General features: G+C 45.6%; 2 protein-coding genes across 2 annotated transcripts; one reads left to right on the top strand and one right to left on the bottom strand.

Moving 5' to 3' along the window:
* Positions 1-348: 348 nt before the first annotated feature.
* Positions 349-16,507, top strand: LOC137901781 (paired amphipathic helix protein Sin3a-like). Its single transcript, XM_068745857.1, has 21 exons — positions 349-441; positions 2,168-2,384; positions 2,742-2,918; positions 3,031-3,137; positions 3,253-3,574; positions 3,833-4,084; positions 4,346-4,498; positions 4,706-4,861; positions 8,574-8,660; positions 9,210-9,328; positions 9,513-9,738; positions 10,164-10,280; positions 10,477-10,715; positions 10,794-10,977; positions 11,168-11,774; positions 11,916-12,085; positions 12,403-12,576; positions 12,676-12,768; positions 13,685-13,779; positions 16,001-16,193; positions 16,289-16,507. The coding sequence occupies exons 2-21, from the start codon at positions 2,190-2,192 to the stop codon at positions 16,505-16,507; spliced, it is 3,885 nt and encodes a 1,294-aa protein (XP_068601958.1). The 5' UTR covers positions 349-441; positions 2,168-2,189.
* A 1,624-nt stretch (positions 16,508-18,131) lies between these two features.
* Positions 18,132-22,011, bottom strand: LOC137915700 (cellular retinoic acid-binding protein 1-like). The gene is made up of 4 exons (XM_068758858.1): positions 21,839-22,011; positions 21,241-21,419; positions 20,655-20,768; positions 18,132-18,336 (listed from the first exon to the last, which is right to left on the bottom strand). Exons 1-4 carry the CDS (start codon positions 21,906-21,908, stop codon positions 18,286-18,288), a joined length of 414 nt encoding a protein of 137 aa, XP_068614959.1. The 5' UTR covers positions 21,909-22,011; the 3' UTR covers positions 18,132-18,285.
* Between the last annotated feature and the right edge of the window lie 569 nt (positions 22,012-22,580).

Here is a 22,580-nt window from a genome sequence, read left to right as displayed (position 1 = left end):
AAGCATATTTTAAAAAAAAGTAAAAGTTAATCAAAGTGTTTTACAGGCTCAGAGGGACCAACAATACAAAGAAATACATCAACAAGAGGGAACGCAGAATAAAAAACATTCGGTTGAACTGGAGTACCGAGCGGCCATTGGTTGGTTCACTGCCGTCACACTATTTGTTTTCATTTGTGAAATCGGACCAATCCCAGTCTGGACTGGGCGGAGAGGACCCGCCTACCGCTCCAGCCACGCCTCTGTGTTCGCCGAACACGGCTCCATACATACAGTGTGGTTAGCGACGTAGTCATTACGTTAATACATTTAATTTGCGACCACTTCATAGAACTTCACTTTTTTCTTTTTGCCACGGCTCCGTGAACACGGGAGTAACGGTTTCCCGGTTGGTTGCGCGGCGCCGGTGTCTCGCATCGTTGCTGGTGGCCGTCCTGATTGGTGAGTGAAGGAGTTAGCTGGATAGCCTGTACCGACGGGGGGGGGGGTTGGTTGTTGTGCTAACGTAGCTTATGGCTGATATATATCCTTATCCACTATACAGCGATGCAACTCCGGTTGCGTTTCTGTGGTAAGTCGAGATTTTATGTGTACGTTCGTCTTCCGACTCGACATTGCGGCTTCGGTAGCGGCTACATTAGCTTGCAGCGCCGACAACTTGGTCAAGCTAGCAAGCCGAGAGCGGCGAATGAACGTTAGCTGGCATGCTAAAGACGAGCCGCTTGATCGTGCAACATGCATATTTGTTGTTAGTTTGTACTCGCTACGCGAATCGGTTTTTGTAAATTATATAAACGTTTCTCTCAGAAAGGTCGTCGGTGTGACGGCGAGACCCTTTTCTTCCGAACTTCTCACCCAACTTGATGTTAATGTTGTGTACAAGGGATGCTAGCTTGTTAGCCAGATCCCATCCTTCCCGAGCTAAACCAGTTAGCCTTGCGCGGCATTTGTTGCCGACTATTTAAGTCTCCAAGTGTAGCGGTTGGCCTTTTGTTACACACCGATCTGACGGCCGCGCTACCGGGCGTGATGAAACGTGGCCGGTTTCTTATCGACGTCTTGCCCGAATCGCCAGCGCGGTGACAGTTAGCAAGCGCGTTGAGCTCGTCGGGATTTTGCAGTAACGTAGGAGGAGCCCCCCCCCCGACCGAGTGACGACAAACCGGCGTACAGGGGCTCCGTCTGCGTGTCTGCGTATTATCCTCGCGTCTACGGGCGATAGCTAATCCGCTCGTCGTAAAACCTCGAGTTCAAACGATAGCCGCCGCCGTCCATGAGACGGGTGAAAGCGCTCGGCTCACGGACGGCATTACGCTCGGTGTTCGGTAGAGAGGGGGAGGGGAGGGGATGAGAGAGAGAGAGAGAGAGACGCCTACATGACTGCAAAATGTTGGCTGTGAGAGAAATGTCAGTACGTTTGTCAACTAATGTCGACTTCTCTCCCGCCTGCTATTTAAGCGTCTCGTTTCGCTAAATGCTACGTAAAGCTGGATTTTTCGTCAGGCGCTGCCTCGGCGCACGCACTGGCGCAAGGCAGGCAGCGGGGCTCAATGGCTTCCGTCTGCCGACCAGCTCGCCTTTACGCTTGCTTAGGGACGGTCAGCAAATTACTTTTCATCATACACGCGTATGGAAGTTGCTGAGAACTCTTAGAGTTAGACAAAGGTTTGCGGTCTATTCGTTATTGTGTAAACGTCATTTAGTTTGTGTTGTTGTTGTTTTTTATGTACTGATAAATTACTCTGAAGGTTTGCTGAACTCGAATGACATTTTTTCATATTTTTTTCCTTTGTCATTTTATTGTTCTCTTGTTGCCACATTGATTAATACTTTTTTATATTCTTGTGGTTCGTATTAACCAAACACGTATTGAATTATGACTTTTGAGTGTATGCAGCCAGAGAAACCTTTTTAAACTAACATTAAATGTATCTATTTTTAAAATGGACTTAAATCAACTCTCCCGATTTCCTGACATTAAATCTGTGAAAAGTTTTTTATTATACTGTCAAATTAATTTACACCTGAAGTATTGGCACCCTTGCCTTAATGTTTATTCCTAAAGATATTGCTAATACATTTGTTCTTAAATAATAATGGAATATTTTCTGAATTTCATGCACTTGCAAATGCGCCACCATCCATTTGCTGTCTTTTTGTGCTTTAGCCCCTTCGAGCATGTCCATACGATGAAAAGGCATGCGGAGGACCAGGAACTGATATTTGTGCCTCAGCAGCAGCAATCGCGTTGCCTCCCCATTCAAGGTATTGCAGAAGGCTTCCAGCACCAGGCCCTCACCCCAGGCCCGACACTGATAGAGGCAGCTGTGGATAACATGCAGCCATCGACTGGCATCCAGTATTCTCTCCCCCAGGGCTACCAGGTAATGTTTTATTCTACGTGATGCAGGAATTGCTCCTATGCTCAGTTGGATATTGCTGAGAAATCTTAAAACCATCAATAAAGGAATTCACAAGACTTGATTTATTTTTCCATCTTTGTTCATGTGGACACTTTAAAATTCATTTTGTCATTGGAAGCTGATTAAACAAAAGTGAAACTGTTGTTTCTATGAACTGAATGTTGATGAAAAAGTGTGAATTTTGTGGCATCAGAATTACAATATTCTGTTTAAAAAAAAATAAACCACGCATGTAATTGTAAGTCTGTGACCTCTGCGAACACAAGCACCCTTAAGCTTTACCAATGTTTTATTTAATCTAATGTCTTCCGATAAAAGGTGCCTACAATGTCGCAAAGCTCAAGTGGACATGGACACAATACATCACCCCTTGTTGGACCCCATCCACACAACCTAGCAGTTCAGTCCCAGGGCCCATCAGTGGTCCAGGGTCACGTCCATCCATCCACGCCCATGACCTCGACCCAAGGACAGCAGCAATTCCAGCGACTTAAGGTGCCACCTAAATTGACTTGCTCAGAAACAGGAAAAGGAAAGCTGATAAACTGGTGACTCTGCAACCACGGATTTATAAATAAGGCCATTATTTTCTCTTTATTCTTCGTAGGTCGAAGATGCCTTGTCCTATTTGGATCAAGTGAAGCTACAGTTTGGGAATCAGCCACAAGTTTACAATGATTTCCTTGACATTATGAAAGAGTTCAAGTCACAGAGGTAAATTCTCCATTGAATTCCTGTGCCAAATGCTTTGTGCGTAATTTCGTGTACCCGGTTTTTTGTTGTTGTTGAATCTAATCCTAAACTGCTGCCGCTCATTGTGCTTCCGCAGCATTGACACCCCTGGAGTGATCAACCGTGTGTCACAGCTGTTCAAGGGCCACCCAGACCTCATTATGGGGTTTAACACGTTCTTGCCACCGGGATATAAGATTGAGATTCAAACCAATGAGCTGGTCAACGTGACAACACCAGGGCAAATCCACTACATCACCCCTCAAGGTATTTCCGTTCATAACATCCCCTCAAGCGGAACATCCAGCCAACCTTCGAGCCACCCTCAGCACCAGAATCTGCCACCGGCTGGCCAGCACGCTGCCGCGAGCACCGCCCCTCCTACCCCCGCCCAAACCGCAGCAAGTAAAAACAGCAAGGTAAAATAGAGGTCGCTATTTTGATCATTTGCATAACGGCTTTTATATAAACATTGATAATTTACCTTTTTTTGTAATCCAAGTTTGAACAGACTGGTTTGAGTTTTTCCACATTGATCCAACAAAGTAAATAAATAGTTTGGTTGTAAGGCATAATCTATTACTGGTAATTCTAGTTACTGTATTACTTTCTCTGAAGTGTTGCTTTCTTTCTTTCTTGTGACTGCAGTGACATTTATATTCTCTTACTCCCATTAGCCGATTCAGTCTCCGGCCCACGCGCCCACCAGCCAGCCCAATCCATCGATCCCATCTTACGCCTCGCCGCGCTCGCCGTCGATTCAGTCCCACACGCCTGTGAGCAGCACGCCGTCCACTGGGCCGTCTCTCCAGAACAACCAGCCTGTCGAGTTCAACCACGCTATTAACTACGTTAACAAGATCAAGAACCGCTTCCAGGGTCAACCGGACATTTACAAATCCTTCCTGGAAATCCTGCACACATACCAGGTAGGACAATATAGCATATAAAGTAGTAATAACCTGTGGATCAATGGGGTTCAGATCAGCCAAAGAGAAAGGGGCATGGTTCTAAACTTGTGAGGATAATAAAGCATCTCGTAAATTGTTTGATGATTGATTTGTGCATATCTTTGCAGCTTTATTTCATTTATGGTTTTCATAAATTGTGGCCCTCACATTCCTTAATGTATGGCGCTTTGGGTATTCATTTTAAGGCCATATCGCCACCCCATTTTACACATTTTACAGAAGGAGCAAAGAAATGCTAAAGAGGCGGCAGGCAGCTACACTCCAGCACTGACTGAGCAGGAGGTCTACACTCAGGTGGCGAGACTTTTTAAGAACCAGGAAGACCTGCTGTCAGAGTTTGGACAGTTCCTGCCTGACGCAAACAGCGCAATGGTGAGTCTCTTAAGACGTTCCTCTTGGTCCTTTTTTATTGGGTTCCAGACTTCTGTCTGGTTTTCTCTTTTGTCAAATCGATCGGCACTCGTATATTTTGATGTAGTGTCGCCGGAACAATTCAGGAATATGCTCGTTTGTTTACGCCTTATTGTACATACGAACGCTTTCTGTGCTGAGAATTATGATCTGGAATGCTCCCCTCAGCTTCTGGGCAGGACCACACCCGACAGGGCTGAGTCTGTGCGTAACGATCATGGCGGCACAGTGAAGAGACCCTTACTGAACAGCAAGCAGAGGCTGAGCCAGAACGGTCTGCCCATCAGGAGACCCGGCGGCGTGGGAGCCACGCCAGTCGTCAAGGTACACGCCTCTACAGCAGTGGTCCCCAACCACCGGGCCGCGGCCCGGCACCGGTCCGTAAGGCGTTTGTTGCCTGGGCGCACAGAATGAATAACTAATGTATACAATTTCCGTTGTATCGATTATTAGCGTCTAAACGTTGTTTTATTTTGACAAACCACCAGATTTTCTCCAACGTAACATCCACCTGTGAATTTTTATGCGTGATGCGTTACTAAAAACAGACGAACTAGTGAAAATTAAATTAAAAAACAAACATCTTTGGAGAGCTTCTTTGGTAAGGGGAAAGTCCAACTGAAGAGGAGGAAGAAAATACATTAATTTAACAGACAAACCCGGAGTCAGACTTAAAACTCTGGTTTATCTACAGCTGACTGGCTTCGTTAACGAGCAATGAAGGGGTCAAAATGGCTTCAGCACATAGAGACCAAGAACCCTGGAATAAAAAACAAGAATGTGGAATTTATGGAAGAAAAAAACCTGAACATGAAGGACAAGCGATTATTGCGACCATAACTAATGGCGAGTAGATATTGGTGTAATAATTGTTAAATAGTTATTGCAAGTGTATAATATAAAGTTTATTGGTAAGATTATATTGCTTTTTTTAAATTTAATTACCCCCCCCCCCCCCCCCTGGTCCGCGAAAAAATTGCCCGCCATGAAACCAGGCCGTGGCAGGAAAAAACGTTGGGGGCCGATGCTCTACAGGATGGGAGGCACGAAGGTCCTTTACCTTACGTTTGTGCAGATCAGGGTTATAATAGTTTTGGATTTTTAATTATAGTTTAGTTTTAGTTAGTTTTGAATTTGTTTTCTCTAATTCAGTTAGTTTTAGTTAGTTTTTAGAGTGGATTTGTTAGTTTTTATTAGTTTTAGTTTTGTTTTTATTAGTTTAATTTAGTTTTTATTAGTTTTAGTTTTTCATACTTTCAGTTATTTGTCAGATGCAGGATTAAAATATAATAAAATAATACAACTCAACAAAAGATAACATATAAAACATTTATTCAGTAATTTTAAACAACCAACCGTAACAGTCCGCAGCATAGCTGCTAACGTGCTACAATCTCGGACTTAATACTTTATTTGCTGCTGATGATTTGCTCTCAGCGTGGACGAGCTTTCTTGCTCTTGATATCAGCGAGTCAGTATTTGGGTGCTTCAGGCAGCGTTCAGGGTGAGCTGAAGGGGGAGAGCCAGACATGGATCCTCTGGAACTTGTTGGTTTCTCCATCTGGCAGGTGAAGCTCTGAGCAAAAAGAACAAACAAATGTAAAACACACAAAGAATAGTACAGTTAAATAATTATGTATTAATTAGGACTGTCTGTAATAACTCTTGTTTTTACAGCAGGGATAATAACGTTACTTGTTTCATGATGTTTAATTTCTTACACTGTTAGCACCCTAAACTAGTTTCCCCAGGATAACCCATTTAATATTGTATATTTATAATGAAGCCCAATATTAGATATGAAATCATGACATGACAATAACGATGATTTCAGTGTGACAATTATACATTTCAGGTTTTAGCAGATGGAGGCTCTAACATTTGTGATTGGCATTTTAGGTTTTGGATCAGAATGAGTAAAATAAAAAAAATATTTCCTCTCCTTTTGGGACTTTATGGGGTTTTAATATCAATTAAAGTTTACAACACTGATTATTGTTACATTTTATATCAGCATAAAATGTCAACAAGACTAATGTATTTGGGACTAGAACCACTCACCAACGTGTTCAGTGTCCTCGTCGTCATCCCCATCAGGGGGTTCCATGAGGGGGCTCCTCACTTTGGGCTTGGCTCCAAGCAGCTCGTCTTCTTCTCATGTCTCATTAATGCAGCGAGCCGAGCCATGCCCCCCCCCCCCCCCCCCCAGTGTGTGTGGGGGGGGGGGGCATCAGTCAGTGCAGGTTAAAAGCAGTCCCTTATTGTTGTCTCCTTCGCGGTGCTAACTGCTAGCCGGGGGGCTAGCGACCTAGCTCTCTTGTTTCTCTCCGTCGTAATAAACAAATCCCACACGGGGCTGGAGCGCTCGGCGCTTCCTGTCGGCTTCCGTCGGTAGTGACGTCACCAACCCGATTCTATACGAGCAGTGACGGGAACAGCCGGACGGAGCCGCCGGCACACGTAACTCCGAGCAAAATAAATCAATTTCAAAATCGATAAAAACGAAAACGAAGAGATTAGTGTCTTTAATTTTTATTAGTTTTAGTTAGTTTTGTGAACGGACAATACCGTTTTAGTTAGTTTTCGTGTTCACTTTTAATTATCGTTTTTATTAGTTCTAGTTAACGAAAATGTTTTTTCAATTCTAGTTTTCGTTTTTTCGTTAGTTTTCGTTAACTATAATAACCCTGGTGCAGATCCAGTCACGTAGCCTTCACCTACGAGCTGTAGGCTCCTCCCACACCGGGAGGCTGGAGTCACCTGGGTTGGGTGATGGTTGTGTTGTTTGTTTCCCACAGTCAGGCAAATCAGGCGGCCCCACAGTGGCGAGAACCCAAAACTGTACTTTTCAGATACATGGATGACACGAAGTGTTCACAAAGTATTCACAAAGGACAGCAACATGCAGCTCACTAGGGGAGATGTCAGGGACAACAGCTCTGTGTTTTTGGACTGCGTAATGCAGAAAAAAGAACCCTCCGCAACGCAAACTAGAAGATATCAGGCTAAAAAACAACCAAAGAAGGTAAAGAAACGCACGAAGAACACACGCCACTGTGTGGATACCCCAACTGGGCCTTTGTTAAAGTCACCAAGACCAAAAACGGACAACAGAGAGAAGGGAGGCCAACGGAAAGATGTTCTCGTACCATATGTGGAGGGGGGGCTAATAACAGATCTCTAATACATATCCCAGGCAGACACTCAGATGTAAAGGTATAAGCAGTTCGGTGCCGCGAGGAGTGAGAAAAGCAACCACTCCTCAAGCAGGCGGTGCAGCAGAGCTCATCAGACACTTCAGGGCGGGACTCGGCACTTGAAGGGCACCTTGAACGGCCATCGTTCAACAGAGGAGGCGGCCTTCACCCATCGGCTGTCCTCTGTGTACAATGCACCCTTGTGCAGCTCAATTTGACCGACTGTGGGAAGCAAACATCATCGAAACGGTTGCCAGGCGACTGCAACCTCCCAGGTGTGGGAGGAGCCTTCAGCTCGTAGGTGGGGCCTACATGACTGGAATTCAACAACTGTCTCTGTGAGGTAAGGACCGCCACGACTCCCTCTGGGTTAACTGTCTGGAACTCCCTTCCATCCAGTCGGCACGGAAGAAGCCTCTCGGACGAGCGGTGAAATGTCTTCAAGCTCTTCTCTGTGTCGGGAGGATTTTTGGTTTTTTCAACCAGATGAGACCTGCAGAGAATCAGTTCATCTGTTTCATGTGAAACCGTTTCATGCCTCTGTCTTTAAAAATTTGAGCGTTTGTTCTCTTTTATTTCTTTGAATGCTTTGATGCGTTTGTGATAGTTTTTCTGACATTTGCTCTGCAGCACGCGAACGCTAATGTCGTCACTTAACAGACGACGTGACAGATGACGTGCTGCATTTACGGGAGAAATAAATGTTCCTTGATCATTTCATGTTGGTCTCCGTTGAGTGTGCTGTCAGAAGTAGCACCAGCATAAACGGCTAGCTAGATAACATTTATCATTGGAGAAAGTGCTCCATTTCCAAAGTAACTTATTTTTCTCCTCTGCAGAAAAAACCCAAAATAATGGGAAAAGACTACAGCATCAGCGACGTCAGCAAACACAGCACCAGCACGGAAACCATGTTCTTTGAGAAGGTCGGCGTTCTTCTGTTTAATACCTGTCTTTTGTTTGTCTGACATGATTACCTTCGCCGAAGGGGAGGCGAGGGTATTGCAATTGGGTGCGTTTGTCTGTTTGTTTGTTTGCTTGTCTGTCTGTTTGTCTGTCCGAGCGCATAACTCAAAAACTAGGAACCCAATCGACTTGAAATTTTTACACAAGCAAGGTTCTGTCCGTGGCTCGGTCCTCCCCGAGAATGGCGTTGATCCGGATCTGGATCCAGATTCTAGAATTACTTTTACATCTGGAATTGTGCCTGTGCTGTAAACTGCCACTTTAAGAGGGAGGGACACAAATGGCATGATGGGAAAAAGAGTCCAGAAGGAGTCTTGTAGTACGTTCCGGAGCAGCAAGCTAGAGCAGGTTTGGCCCCTCTGATCCGGAGGCCCTGTTTACTGTCTCACAAGATCCAATAGTCTATTGGAGGCGAGGGTCTGCAATCCCTGATTGTTGTTTTCTAGTTAAGTGATGAAATCATCTCAAGTGTCTGCTTTTCGTTGAATTTGTTTTTGCTGTCATTAAAGGTAAAGAAGACTCTACGGAGCTCTGAGGCGTACGACAACTTCATGAGATGCCTTCACATTTTCAACCAGGAAGTCATCTCGCGTGCTGAACTGGTGCAACTAGTCCTCCCGTTCCTTGGGTGAGTTTAAACATGCAGACTATTGTCTTCATACAGTTGAGTTCAGAACTAATATTTCAGTAATTATTGTTGTTTTTTAAGACCTAGCATTGTATCGTTGTACTTGTCAGATGTGGAATTTGAATAATATTCCTTATTCAGTCGGGTAAACATGAGTGTTGCATATACTTTGTGGCTTTGACAGAAAGTTTCCAGAGCTCTGTACGTGGTTCAAAAACTTTCTCGGCTACCGAGAATCCAGTCATGGGGAATCGACCCATGCCATGCGTTTGCCCAAGGAGCGTGCGACAGAAGGCATCGCCATGGAGATCGACTACAATTCCTGCAAGCAGCTGGGGTTCAGCTACAGAGCACTGCCCAAGAGCTACCAGCAGCCCAAGTGCACGGGAAGGACGCCGCTCTGCAGAGAGGTGAGTCGCCTCTGTGGACGCCGCGTCACAAAGTCGGGCTGTATCTGACTCGTGACTCGCTCTGTCCAGTTGGATTTTGCCGTTTTATTCTTTTGTCCAGGTCAGCAGCATCCTAAACCATCAGCCTACACGAGTGTCTAGTTTTTAAACTGTAGGACTCGTGGTTGCTGACTTTCTGTCAGCTGTCATGTGAAAACGCATCTCCACTGCCCCCCCCCCCCCCCCCCCCCTCATTTAAGACCTGTTGCTCCTGCTGTGCTCTTTTTATAAAGGACACAGGGAAATGATCCCACTGATAAAGCGTTTTAAGGTTTGGCTGATTGCTGACGTTGTTCTTGATCTTTGCCTGCTGTGAATTCTGCATAATTGCAAAACGAAAACCTTCGCCTGAATCCACGCGCCGCGTTCTGCCGGTCTTATTGCAGGTGCTGAACGACACGTGGGTGTCTTTTCCATCGTGGTCTGAGGATTCTACGTTTGTGAGCTCCAAGAAGAGTCCGTACGAGGAGCACATTTACAGATGTGAGGATGAGCGTTTTGAGGTGAGTCCACTCGCACTGCAGGGAGGGAAACTCGGTCCTTGATTTATATTGTCCCGATAAATACGCTGCTCCAGAGTCCACAGCAAAGACGCCGATTTGCATGTTCATTTTAAACCATTTCCTGTAACCTTTCGTTTAATCAGGCATCAGCAAAAATCCCTCATTACTCTTTTCCCTGTGGCTCCGCCCCCCTCAGCTGGATGTTGTGTTGGAAGCCAACCTCGCCACGATCCGAGCCCTGGAGACGGTGCAGCGGAGGCTTTCCCGCATGTCCTCCGAGGAGCAGCTGCGCTTCAAGCTGGACAACACAATGGGCGGCTCTTCAGAGGTCATTCACCGCAAAGCTATCCAGAGGATATACGGGGACAAGGCCCATGACATCATCGACGGTCTCAGCAGGAGCCCAGCTGCGTCCGTCCCCATAGTGCTGAAAAGGTCTCTTGTCTAATTTGAGTGTTTAGTGAGCAGCTCTTAATTATATGGCATTCAATAGTCACTCTTTTTGTGTTTCAGATTAAAAATGAAGGATGAGGAATGGAGAGAAGCCCAACGAGGCTTCAACAAAATCTGGCAGGAGCAGAATGAGAAATATTATTTGAAGTCGCTCGACCATCAGGGCATCAACTTCAAGCAGAACGACACCAAAGTGCTGCGCTCCAAGACCCTACTCAATGAAATCGAGATGTTATACGATGACGTAAGCGAACACGAGTCGTCGGGGTTGCTTTGGAGATGTTATAAAGATGTTAATAATTTCCATATGGGATTATTTATTAAAGTATTCTGATTAATGGGACTTTGTTTACCTGCTCATGTTATAAAGAGAATGTTCTCCCTTGTCCAGAATTCTAATGTCTAATATTAATATCTGTGTCTGTGTCCCGCAGCGGCAGGAGCGCACATCAGAGGCAAACGCCGCGCCGCCGCCGAGCGGCCCGCACGTGACCGTCGCCTACGACGACGGCCAAATCCTGGAGGACGCCGCCGCCGTCATCATTCACCACGTCAAGCGGCAAGTGGGCATCCAGAAAGAAGACAAGTACAAGATAAAACAGATCATCCACCACTTCATCCCGGACCTGCTGTTTGCACGACGGGGCGAGCTCTCTGATGCGGAGGAGGAGGAGGAAGAAGAAGAAGAAGAGGAGGAGGAGGAGGAGGAAGACGACACGGAGATCGATCAAGACGGTCCCAAGAAGCACAATGGCCTCCCCGGCAGCAACCCGTCAAAGTCCAAGCTCCTCTTCGGCAGCGCCGCGGCCCAGAAGCCGCGCGGCACCGATGACGCCTACAACCTCTTCTTTGCGAACAACAACTGGTACATCTTCTTTCGCCTGCACCACATCCTCTGCTCCCGCCTGCTGAGGATCTACAGGCAAGCCGAGAAGCAGATCGAAGAGGACGCTCGCGCGCGAGGGTGGGAGCGAGAGCTGCTGGCGCTGAGGCGGGAGAAGAGCGAAAATCCCGCAATCCAGCTCAAGATGAAGGAGCCAAGTACGTCGTTTTAATATCTGTTACCCGTAACGTTTGACGTACCGTAATCACCGCGTTGGGAGGATGAGGGTTGGACGCCATTCCAAAGCGCAGCCATGCCGCATCCTAGTTTGTGATTCGCCGACTGTTTTCTTCCCGCAGTGGACGTCGACGTCGAGGACTATTACTCGGTGTTTCTGGAAATGGTGCGCAATCTTTTAGACGGAAACATGGAGCCGAGCCAATACGAGGACTCGCTGAGGGAGATGTTCACGATTCACGCCTACATTGCCTTCACCATGGACAAACTGATCCAGAGCATTGTCCGCCAGGTCAGCGCGTTAATGTGCTTTTGATTTATGTACCGGAAAGTGACTCCAGAGTAGTTTAACGTAAAGGGCTGCGTGTCTTTTCTGCTCAACATTATCTCCGCAAATGAGATTTGACCGAACTTTAAATGTACAGAATGATCATTAAGTTCTTACATTAATACTCAAATATGTCAATATTAGCTTTTTTGTTTTTTAATGCAGTCCAGCAAAAAAAAAAAAGGAAACCAGAACGTCGGGTGTGGCTATATTTAAAAGTCTAAGGTGGACGGTTAAATTGTGTTTTATCCAGTTGCACCCTGAACCTGTTTCTTCCGCAGCTCCAGCACCTCGTCACGGACGACGTGTGCGCCCGCGTAACGGACGCGTACCTGAGTGAGTGCGCTAACAGAGCCACCGGGGGCACGCTGTCCACGCAGACGTCCAGGGCCGCAGCCGAGGGGGTCTACCAGCGCAAAGCGGAGCATCTCACGTCAGACGAGAACTGCTTCAAGGTAATGGCGGGTGCAGAAAGTGTCGCTGGGGGGGGGGGGGGGGGGGGGGGGTCCAAATCTGTCGAAGCTGCTTCCTCTCATTGATTTCATTCAATCTAGCTGACGTTCGCAAAGCGCCAAGGGTCTTTAAGTCTGGCTATGGAGCTGCTGGACACGGAAGAGGAGACCTCTGACGAGCCGGCGGACGGCGAGGTGAGACTCTTACAGCGCTCTAATGTCGTTCATCCACCAGGGCGGCGGTTTATGTTGCACAAACTGTAGGTAGATCAGATGCATTGTAACGGATTTTGTCCTCACAATATTGGATTCGGAGGTATTAATGTAGATCATCTGGGCGTCCCATTGGTTCAGTTTCACCTAAATCAGATCGGGGCATTGTACGGCCCCAGGGCCGCAGACGGCCCTTTGGTTGACTGGCCGGCCCGTGTAAGGTTACCGGTAATTGGAAATTACAAAATAAAACATTTTCTAATCTTATCTCATGCATGGACAGTTCAATGTGATGTGTCTTTCTTAATGAGCACAAAGACAATATTGTGATGTCTTTAGGATGCTAAGAACCTTCACAAAACTTTCCAACAGTATATTAAACTCGAAATGTATTTCAGAGTGAATGTGACTGAAAATGTTCACTGATATGAGTCACAAATGGTAAAACAGTCACATTTATTTTACCATTGTTTTGAGAAATTTAATTGAATGAATGACATTTCATTGCTTAATTCTAACATATACTCTTACATGCTTTTAATGTAAAGAAATACAATTAATATTATGTAGAATTGAGTTCAGCCTTTTGGCCCGGCCCTCCAGAATATTTTCTGTTTCTCATGTGGCCCCATGGAAAAAAATAATTGCCCACCCCTGATCTGAAGGCCGACAGCCCTGTTGGTTCAGCTGACCTGCGAATAAACAGTCAGTAAATGCACAACAGCCTAACTGTTTTCTATCTTCCATCAGTTCTCTCCATCCTCCTGGCCACATGGCGACTGTAATAGTTGTATGATGTAGTTACCGTAGATGTACGTTAGAGGTTAGATGTGCTTCAGAATCTGGATTCTATTGTTATATCTATATTATAAATGTGCTTTTACGGCTCCGTCCACAGAGGTGGTCAGACTACGTGGGCCGATACCTCAACTCGGATTCTGCGTCCCCGGAGCTACGCGACCATCTTGCCCAGAAGCCGGTGTTCCTCCCCAGGTGAGGCCCCCCAGCCATATCTTCCCCCCCTCTTGTCTGCACGGTTTAAGCATCTGTCCCGAGGCGCTCGTCAGCCGGGCAGCCACTCCACCGCTGACAAGACACGCCAGCTGCCAAACACAGTTTCTATTCGGAGACCGAAGCGGCGGCGGCTCCGCGCAAGCCTCGACTGAAAGAGTGTTTGTGCAAGTTTGAAAAGAGAAAACGTCTCCAGTCTGTCGAGAATCCAACGCGACTCCCTCACCGTCTGACCTCACGTGGAAGATAGCACTTTAAATTGCCATCTTTTTAACAAATGGAATTTATTTATTCAGTGATTCAGTTCATTTTAATGGAATATTTTTTTTTTTTTATTGACAGTGAGGTTTTTTTTAAAGAGTTCAGCTTGATCATGGCGGCGGGAGGGGTGAATTTTCTTCTTGGCAGACAGGTACAAGAAGTCATTTGTTGCGATCGTCCGTGTTGTGTTTGAATTATTGTCATTGTGTAACAACTAAAGAAAGACAATTGGATGCCAAACCTGAAAGCGAGACATTTCCATTTGAATTCTGCCATGTCTTTGACCCGAGTGTGAGAGACGGCCGCTCTTGTTTGGACCTGAGGACACAGAAGTCAACGCTTTCCTTTTTCTACCTTCTTATGCTCTTTGCTTGTGACGCTATTCGGTCCTGTGTGCGACTTAATCACTGTTTGAAAATGTACATGTTGAAATGTCCTTTTGTTTAAGTCTGTTCTACTCAGTGTTATGTTTGTAATCATTTTAAGTGCAAGTAGCGCTCTTCCATTGCAACCTTTTTTCTTTTTTTTTGAGGGGGGGGGTGAGATCTATTTTGGGTTCGACACAGATGAGTGCTTATAAGTTTTTAAAAACTCTGGTCAAGCACATTGTCTGCAACACATGTACAGAGGAGCAGGACTTGTAAATAAAATGATTGTCTAAATTGTGTGTTCATGTCAGTGTTTTTCTTTCCTGCCCCCCCCCCCCCCCCTGGCTTTGACCTCTGGTTGGGGGTTGAATAACGTGTCGCTGATCTTACCGAAGCTGGAACCGTTGAAATCATTATTCTAAAGCAAGATTGGCAATGTCTTACTTTTACTGTTGTCCTTTCATGAGACAGTTTTTTATTTATTTATTGTATCCTATGCAGGACTTAAATATGTTTTATTTAAAGTCATTATTACATTTTCACTGCTGTATGGTTCCATGTTGGCCGCACCGCATTTCGCTCATCTGGGCATCCATCGCTTTCGACGCTTCTCTTTTTTCTCTTTGAGATTTGCTGCCGATTCCCACATTAAACATTCCCGGTCTGAATGAAACGCACAAACGTCTTGTTCGTTTCTCTTATTGAACCCGTTGCACATGTTTTGAGAATCGTCATTGGGCTCGCCCACATCTTGTCCTTCTTTTCCATCCAATCTATGCGGGATCATGCAGCACAAAGAGGTCGAAAGACTTTGCAAAATTACTTCCTGTAGCGGTACCGGTTCTGGCTGTTTGTGTTCCACTTGTCTCGTCTCTCCATCTCACGATCGCATCGCTCTACGTTTGTCGGTGATGTGCACGTTGAGTTTTTGACTGGCATCCAATCAGGCAACCATTTTTCTAGTGTTGTTCAGTCTCTACTTGAATTTGGCCTCACTGTCATGTCTTTTAAGTGGAGCCCTGAATGCAAATAAATGCTTCACGGCATTCTGTCCCGCCCACCTGTCCCCTCGGTGGTAAGTACTCCTTTAAAACTTTCATTCAGGTGGGGGGTGAATAATTGCATTTCAATGCCTGCACATAAGGAGGATCAATTTCCAATTTAGAGAAATATTTTTATTTTGCCAAGCATATTTAAATTTGACCTGCGTCTGCAGTGAGGGCGCAGTCTGGAAATACTCCGACTGCTGCTCTTATAGATCCACGTTTCGCACGGTTGATTTGACTTCCTATCTAATTCTGTTTCTTACAATGCATGGGTTTAAATCTAGTCGTTTAAAGGGACAGTCCTCTAAAATTTGACTTTACTACGACGCAAAAGTGGCTCTCTGAGGATAAGTTAAAGTGACGCTGGACGCGCCGACACCATTTTGCCACGCTCGAGTGAAAATAAGACTGGACAGATCTCAGAAATTTGTGCGCACTTTCCCGGTAAACGCTTTGCGTGGACGTGATCGGAGGGATCTCTCTGGTGTCGGTATTGTTCATGGTCGTCCTTCTGCTTTGGCCCATCAGAAATTTGAGGCGGATCAGGAAGTGCCAGAGAGGATGGGAGCAGCTGCGACGGGAGCGAATGACCGAGATGCGGGACGGCGAGAGCGAGCCGAGGATGGCGTGCGCGTTCAAGCTCAACTCCTACAAGATGGTCTACGTCTGCAAGTCGGAAGATTCCATGTACAGACACACAGCACTCACGCGGGCTCATCAGGTAGGTCCCGTAGACGCTCCTTCTTTCCGCTGGTACTTTTGGACTAGCGTTCTGGTGACTGAGCCGTGATGGATGCCTGTTGACGTCTCTTTCAGTCGCACCAGCGGGTTAACACGTACCTGCACAGACGCTTTCACGCCTGGCTGGACGTCTGGCTCAAGGAGAACGTGACCTCTGACATGGCTGCCGACGGCCACAGGTGGCTGATGGGTGACAGCCAGGAGGGCATGCGGTCCTGCACCACCACCCGCCAGCCGGAGCTCCTCCATTACCTCCGCGTGAACAAGTACCGGGTGAAGTACGGGACGTTGTAGTCCTTTATCCCGAGAGACTCTGCCAGGGATTACTTTGATTTGTATATATTCTTTGTTCCCGGACTCCGTTGCCGAAACGTTCTGGAGTCGATCCATAATTGTTCTACCTTTCTTTTATGAATGAGTCCTAATAGATGACAGGAAGTTTGTTCTGACTTTGCTGCCGGTTTTCTGTTGGCGCCACCTGATCATTTTACAGGCCAACAATCAGCATCAGTATTTCTCTTTGTACCCGCTCCGTTAAAACGGGTGCTGTCCGGCTTCCGCGTGTAAACATGTACCCCCCCACCCCCCGATCGTTTCCCATTCTGCTGGTCTATAATATATATATATATATATATATATATACTGTTTATATTCAACAGCTATGGCAGCAGCTGGGTGACATCGATACAACACAGCTGTGTGTGTATCGAGTGCAGTAATTTATGAACGCCCAAACATTTGTATAAATATGTATTTTATTAAATCAGATGTTACTGATGTGTAGCGCCCCCAAACACACACACACACACACACACACACTGTCGATCTTCACCTGAGGTTGTACAGATTAATTGATTCAAGCTCTCATTCCTTCCTGGTCTGTGAAGAATGTGTTTAGTAGAAACACAACCCATTTTCTCTGTGGTTTGACCCCTTCTGTTAACGGCTTCATTCTTAGCTGCGGGTTTTAAACTGATTCAAATATTGCTGAGCAGCGGTTTCGCCTTTTTAGAAAGTATGTTTGGGTAGTTTTTCAAGAAGCCAGATTCATTCTTATGCGTTTTTAACTTAACCGAAAATCTTTAAGCCTGGTATTGACGACAAACCCCGACTCCAAAGTAAGGATTAGGAAACGAAGCCAGGCGATCGTTTCTTTCAGTCACAGCGAATCAAAGCTGTCCGTCTGTAAATCTTTTTCAATTACAAATGTGAAAAGAAAAGCGTGTAGACGTCGCTTCCTTTCTTTTCTCCTCTTCAGTTCGTCAGATCAAACTGGAATTGGCCTTGCAGATATTTTTATTTTCATCAGTTATTTTTAGATTCACTGTGTTTTATATTGACCAGCACAGGAAGACCTGTGGAGTTGATTGTACATACAGGATGTTTGTACCTCGGTTAACGTGACTCTTGTCTGGACTTGATGATATTGTACATTTGAGTGTTACTATGATGCTTCACATTAAAATATCCTCACAAAAGACGGCGGCTTGGTCAAACATTTCTAGACCTTTGGGCAGAAGCAGCTTTTTGAGGGCGACATCATTCACCTGGCGGAGGCTGCACGGTTTGATGTGCGAACGGAAACTCTTTCTCGTTTTCATTATACGGAGGCTAAATGATGATCAGTCACCGCAAATACTTCTGAGCGTTACCAGGATCTGCAGTCGCTCGACAAACACGCAGATTTCTACAGCGTGAATCGAAATCATTTTATTTATTGGAGGGGGGGGGGGGGGGGGTCTAGACAGGAGCTGCCTCTTTTTATGTACCTGCAATCAAATCTAAAGTCTGAAGAGCTTTTTTTGCGTTTGCTGACAAAGTGATCCTGTCAACACAGACACCGATGAAAATATGAGCAGCAGTCGATTTCACCGCCGCACCTTTCAGAAATTAAAAGAAGTAATTCCTTAGAGTCATTTAATTTCCAGTGGTAGAAAATGTGCAGTAATTTTCAATACAAACATGGGATTGTTATGAAGATGCAAAACATGAAATACCAAAATGTAGTTTTTAGTTTTGTTTGTTTGTGAAAGTGTTCACGTTGACGGTTCGGATGCTGGAAGACCTTTCTGCTATACTCTGATGTAGATCCTTGTGCAAATCACGTCATCGGCGCCGAGGATCTGAAACGAGATTGTGCGGAAGAAAGAAAAAACGAAAAAAAGATTATGTGATGTCATCATCAGCAAGTTTCTAAGTCGTCACACTTCACTAGCGTGTTTGACGTTGAGATGAAAAGTCAAAAATCAAATGTTCTGCTTTCTAATCAAAATGAGAAGAGTTTTTCAGGTTATTGTCCTTAGATGTGTGACATGTTTAACTCGGCCTCGTTCATTGTAACCCTGAATCAGCACTGATTCCGTAGTCGACACATCTTCTGCTGCTCCGGTTCATTTTCGCCGGTAATCCCCTAAATGCTGGCCAGCGTGATCCTCATTTGACACGGCTGCCTGCTAATGAAGCAGATGCGACGAAATGATATGGAAATTGGGGAAGAAACACAGGATGCCTCGGGTAAGGGGTGGGGGCGTGTCCAAAGATTTATGAGGGTCCCAGGGGCCTCGCATTATGACCGACTGCAGCGCCACACATCATCATTATCTCTGAGCAGGCCTTCACTTTGAAAAATGGAGCTCAGACGAGGCCATCTGACTCGTGGCGTGCGGCTCCATTGGCATTTCTCAACAACTTGATCAATGAGAACAATTAAAGAGGACGCCATGGCGGCCACGTGGTTTCATCAAGCTCATCATAGGTATAGCCTCTACTGGACTGCATAAATCCAAAAATAAATCAATCCTGAAACGTAAAGGATCCATAGTAGCTCTGCATCCTCAAGATTCGATTAGTTTCCCACCACAGCCTTTTCTTTTTTTTTTTGAGGTGATTTTCTGTTCCCAATGAGGAAGTACCAACAAATAAAAGGCTGAATTAAAATATTTAAACTTGAATTTTGAGTAGATTTTTTTCATTTGATCTTAGAACCAGCATCGACATCTGTCAGCATTCAGCAGCACGTGAACTCGGGGTGACGAGAGCGCCGAGGGATCGGTCTGTCTGCTCCATCTGGGCTCCATCTTCCAAGTCTTTAACGCTTACGTAATACACGAGCGCAGTAAGAAGAGGCGTGAGTGAACTGACAGGACAACAGGGATATCGCTCATCTCCTCACCGATAAAGTCGTGTTTTCTTTCCAGCGATTCAGCCCCACATGCCTTGTGCATTAGATTACAGGCAACTACAACAGAGGGGGGACAGACGAACACACCCTCATCTTTAATAAAAACACATTGAGCCTCTTTTCAAAGCTTTGTTGCCCGGTTTGAAAATCTGAATTCATTTCAAACTATTGCCTGACTGACGGCTTTATAGTATCTCCACCGCAGCCAGACTAAACTCAGCTCTGCTGCTCATCTGGCTAATAAACCCCAGCAGGCCCAGATGTTTGCAGAAAAGAATTATCTTTGTTAGCGATCTCAGATCCAGTGTTTCCAACGGGTGCAGGATCATTGAGGTTTTGTCTGACAGCAAGCATGTGGGAGTTCTCTGTGGAACTCCAGAAAAGTTAATTCTGCAAAAAGAAGCAAATAATTTGTGTTCTTTCCTTGTGATCCTGGAGCCAGATCAACTTTAAATGATTGGGGGGGGGGGTTGATCAGACATCTGGTTCACGTTAAGATCTGAGTGAAAATAAAATGTTTTAGTATGGATGAGAATTCTTTTTGCATCTGAGGTGATAAAGTCATGAAAAGAATCATTCCATCATGATAAATAAATGTCTTGTTTCAAGAGATGTTTATCCACGCCCTCGTTTGGACAAAGAAAGAAACATTAGAAAGGGATGGTGTGTGTGTGTGTGTGTGTGTGTGTGTGTGTGTGTCCCGATGAGAGTTCAGAACATCTCCACGGAGGTACTTTGTATTTTGTTAAAAACATTTGACCGGATAATTCGACTGTTTCACATCCGTCATCAGCAAACACCCGGTTGTGATCTCTCTACTTCGGGTTTCTGCCCCTTTCCTGATTCTGATTTCTGACGTCAGCATTTTCCTTCAGGTTGTGCTTTCGTCACAAATTGAGGATTGTCCCTTGGACCACTCAGATCTCTGATCGGCAGAAAGAGAAACGGTAAAGACGACAAATTCCAAATTTGACACCTCATCCTCTTCCAGATGTTCCAAACATCTGTTGTTTTATCTGTTGGGAGATAATGAGACTGGGAGTCATCCAGCCTTCCTGTTCAGGCTGTTTGGGCGGGGCAGTTTGTGTTTTTTCCGTGTTTTTTTATAATACAGGAGGGTTTTTTCTGAAAAGAAGGACTAAAATTTGTAAAAGAACTAATTTCAAGCCTGGATCTTTATACACCCGAGTCCGGCACTTCACTGTCTCTTTCTGTGTTTGATCTTTCACCATATGTGTGGTTCAGCTTCAAGCCGCTCACCAGTACGAGTTCATCCCCTCTGAGTTCCCGGCTCCAGAAGGTCTTTGGGCCGCTCCCACTCGGGAGAGTCTGTTTGCAGTGGATCTTGTTTTCTGTCTCCCACGTGGCCAGGCTCTGTGGAGGGGCGAGCGCGCAATGAGGTTTCATGTATCTGTCACCTCTGTGCCACCTGGCTCAACGGCACATCAGCAGGAAGGTGAAGTTACAGACGAGACAGCAGAGCGACTTTCTTCATCTCCTGTATCTCCTTTTTTTTTTTTTTTAAAGAAACCGTGTTTTAGGTTTCTGAGCAGATTCTTCATTCCCCTTAATTCCAATAGAATAAATCCCCTCAAGCTTCACACACGATGAGGTTTGGGTGCCCCCCCCCCCCCCCCCCTGCTCCCCCGCCCCCTTTAACATTTTTATTAAATTAAAATAAACCATGTGAATATTTGCAGTTTTGCAGACCAATCAAAGTGATGTGTTCAAGTGCAAGTGGGAATCCCCAAAGTCGTTGCTTTTGTCATGCAGGTAAATAGATAGCAATGAAATGTTCTGAATTCATCATGAGCCGCTCACAGTTTTTTTTTTTTTATTACATTACCTTACACTTTCTCCCATCCACCGTCTCCTCGCTAAACTCCTCCCCTATGAGAAAGTTGATCTCTGTGGTTCGAACCGTGGTGGAGGTCTTGATGTAGAAGTGCTCGCCGTTCTGACTTATCTCCACGTGGGGCTTGGCTGCAGCTGCTGCCGCTACCTTCCGCAGCATGGGGTTCACACCTAGGAGCAGGTAGAAAGCTTCCTGTCACGCTGTGGATGTGAACTGAGCGAAGATCCGCCCCTCTTTCAGTTTGACTGATTTACCCAGGGTTGAGTTATCTATCCCAGGTGGGTTGACCCCAGGCAGGGTCAACCTAAGCAGTTGCTTTTGACACGGTTTCCTGCAGCCACGCGCCAAAATGAAAAGCTGAAAGCAAAGCCTGTGCTCTGATCAGGCGGAAGTTTGACCCATTGATCCCGATGTCAGCCGTGAAATATACAATGCAAGTATGGTCTTCAGTTATTCTGTGCTTCAAGTCTCTCGCATGCGTCTCGGAATGGTCCTCTCATGGTATCGAGCTCAGACCCTGGGTCATTTTAAAAAGCCTCTCTCACTTGAACACAAACCATCCAAGATAAAAGAAGAAGCTTGTTCTCACCCAGCACTTTGAGCAACTCTTCAAAATGGTGGCTGCTTTTCATTTTCCAGGTGCCTTCAAAATTGGGCATTTTTCTTGAGGGGTGCGTCAGCTACGTGTCTCCTGCCGTCTGTCTCTGTCCCTTTCTTCAGGCTGTCTCTCCCTCCATCTGCCTCTGCGCTCCCTCCCTCCTTCTCTCCTCCCTGTGTGTGTGTGGTGATCCCATTCAGCAAACCAAACCTCCTCCTCCTCCTCCTCCTCTTCCTCTCACACACACATTCTTCATGGCTTATTTTTCGCATCGTGCCTCCTAATGAACGAGCTATATTAAGGATCGGGTTCGGTAACAGGCGTGTGATCTGATCAGAAATAAATGTATTTATACAACACAAATAGTTTGAAACCCTTCAGGTATCGGTTTTAGGGGGGGGGGGGGTTAGTGATTTCATAGACGTCCACTGCTGGAAAAGGCTTTTTAATCTACTTCCCTTTCATGTAGAGGAATTTGGACTGCATTCTAAAGGGTTAGTTTACCCTAATAAGCAAAAATAAAATGCATGGAACTGTATTTTATGTTTATTTGGTTTTTTTTTTTGATCTATCCACCTCTGAGAGCTCTAATCTAATCTGTGAATATAAAGAGATTGAAATAGTTTGAGGAGTGGCAGAATCCACATTCTGCATCCTACAAAGTCGTTTTAGCTCAAAAATGAGCAGCTCATATTCACAAAAGACAAAGGGCGGAAAGTTTCTGGCTGCCGGA

This window comes from Brachionichthys hirsutus, chromosome 1 (assembly GCF_040956055.1).
Source record: "Brachionichthys hirsutus isolate HB-005 chromosome 1, CSIRO-AGI_Bhir_v1, whole genome shotgun sequence".
Classification (NCBI taxonomy): Eukaryota; Metazoa; Chordata; class Actinopteri; order Lophiiformes; family Brachionichthyidae; genus Brachionichthys; species Brachionichthys hirsutus.
This window is presented reverse-complemented; position numbering and strand designations above follow the sequence as displayed.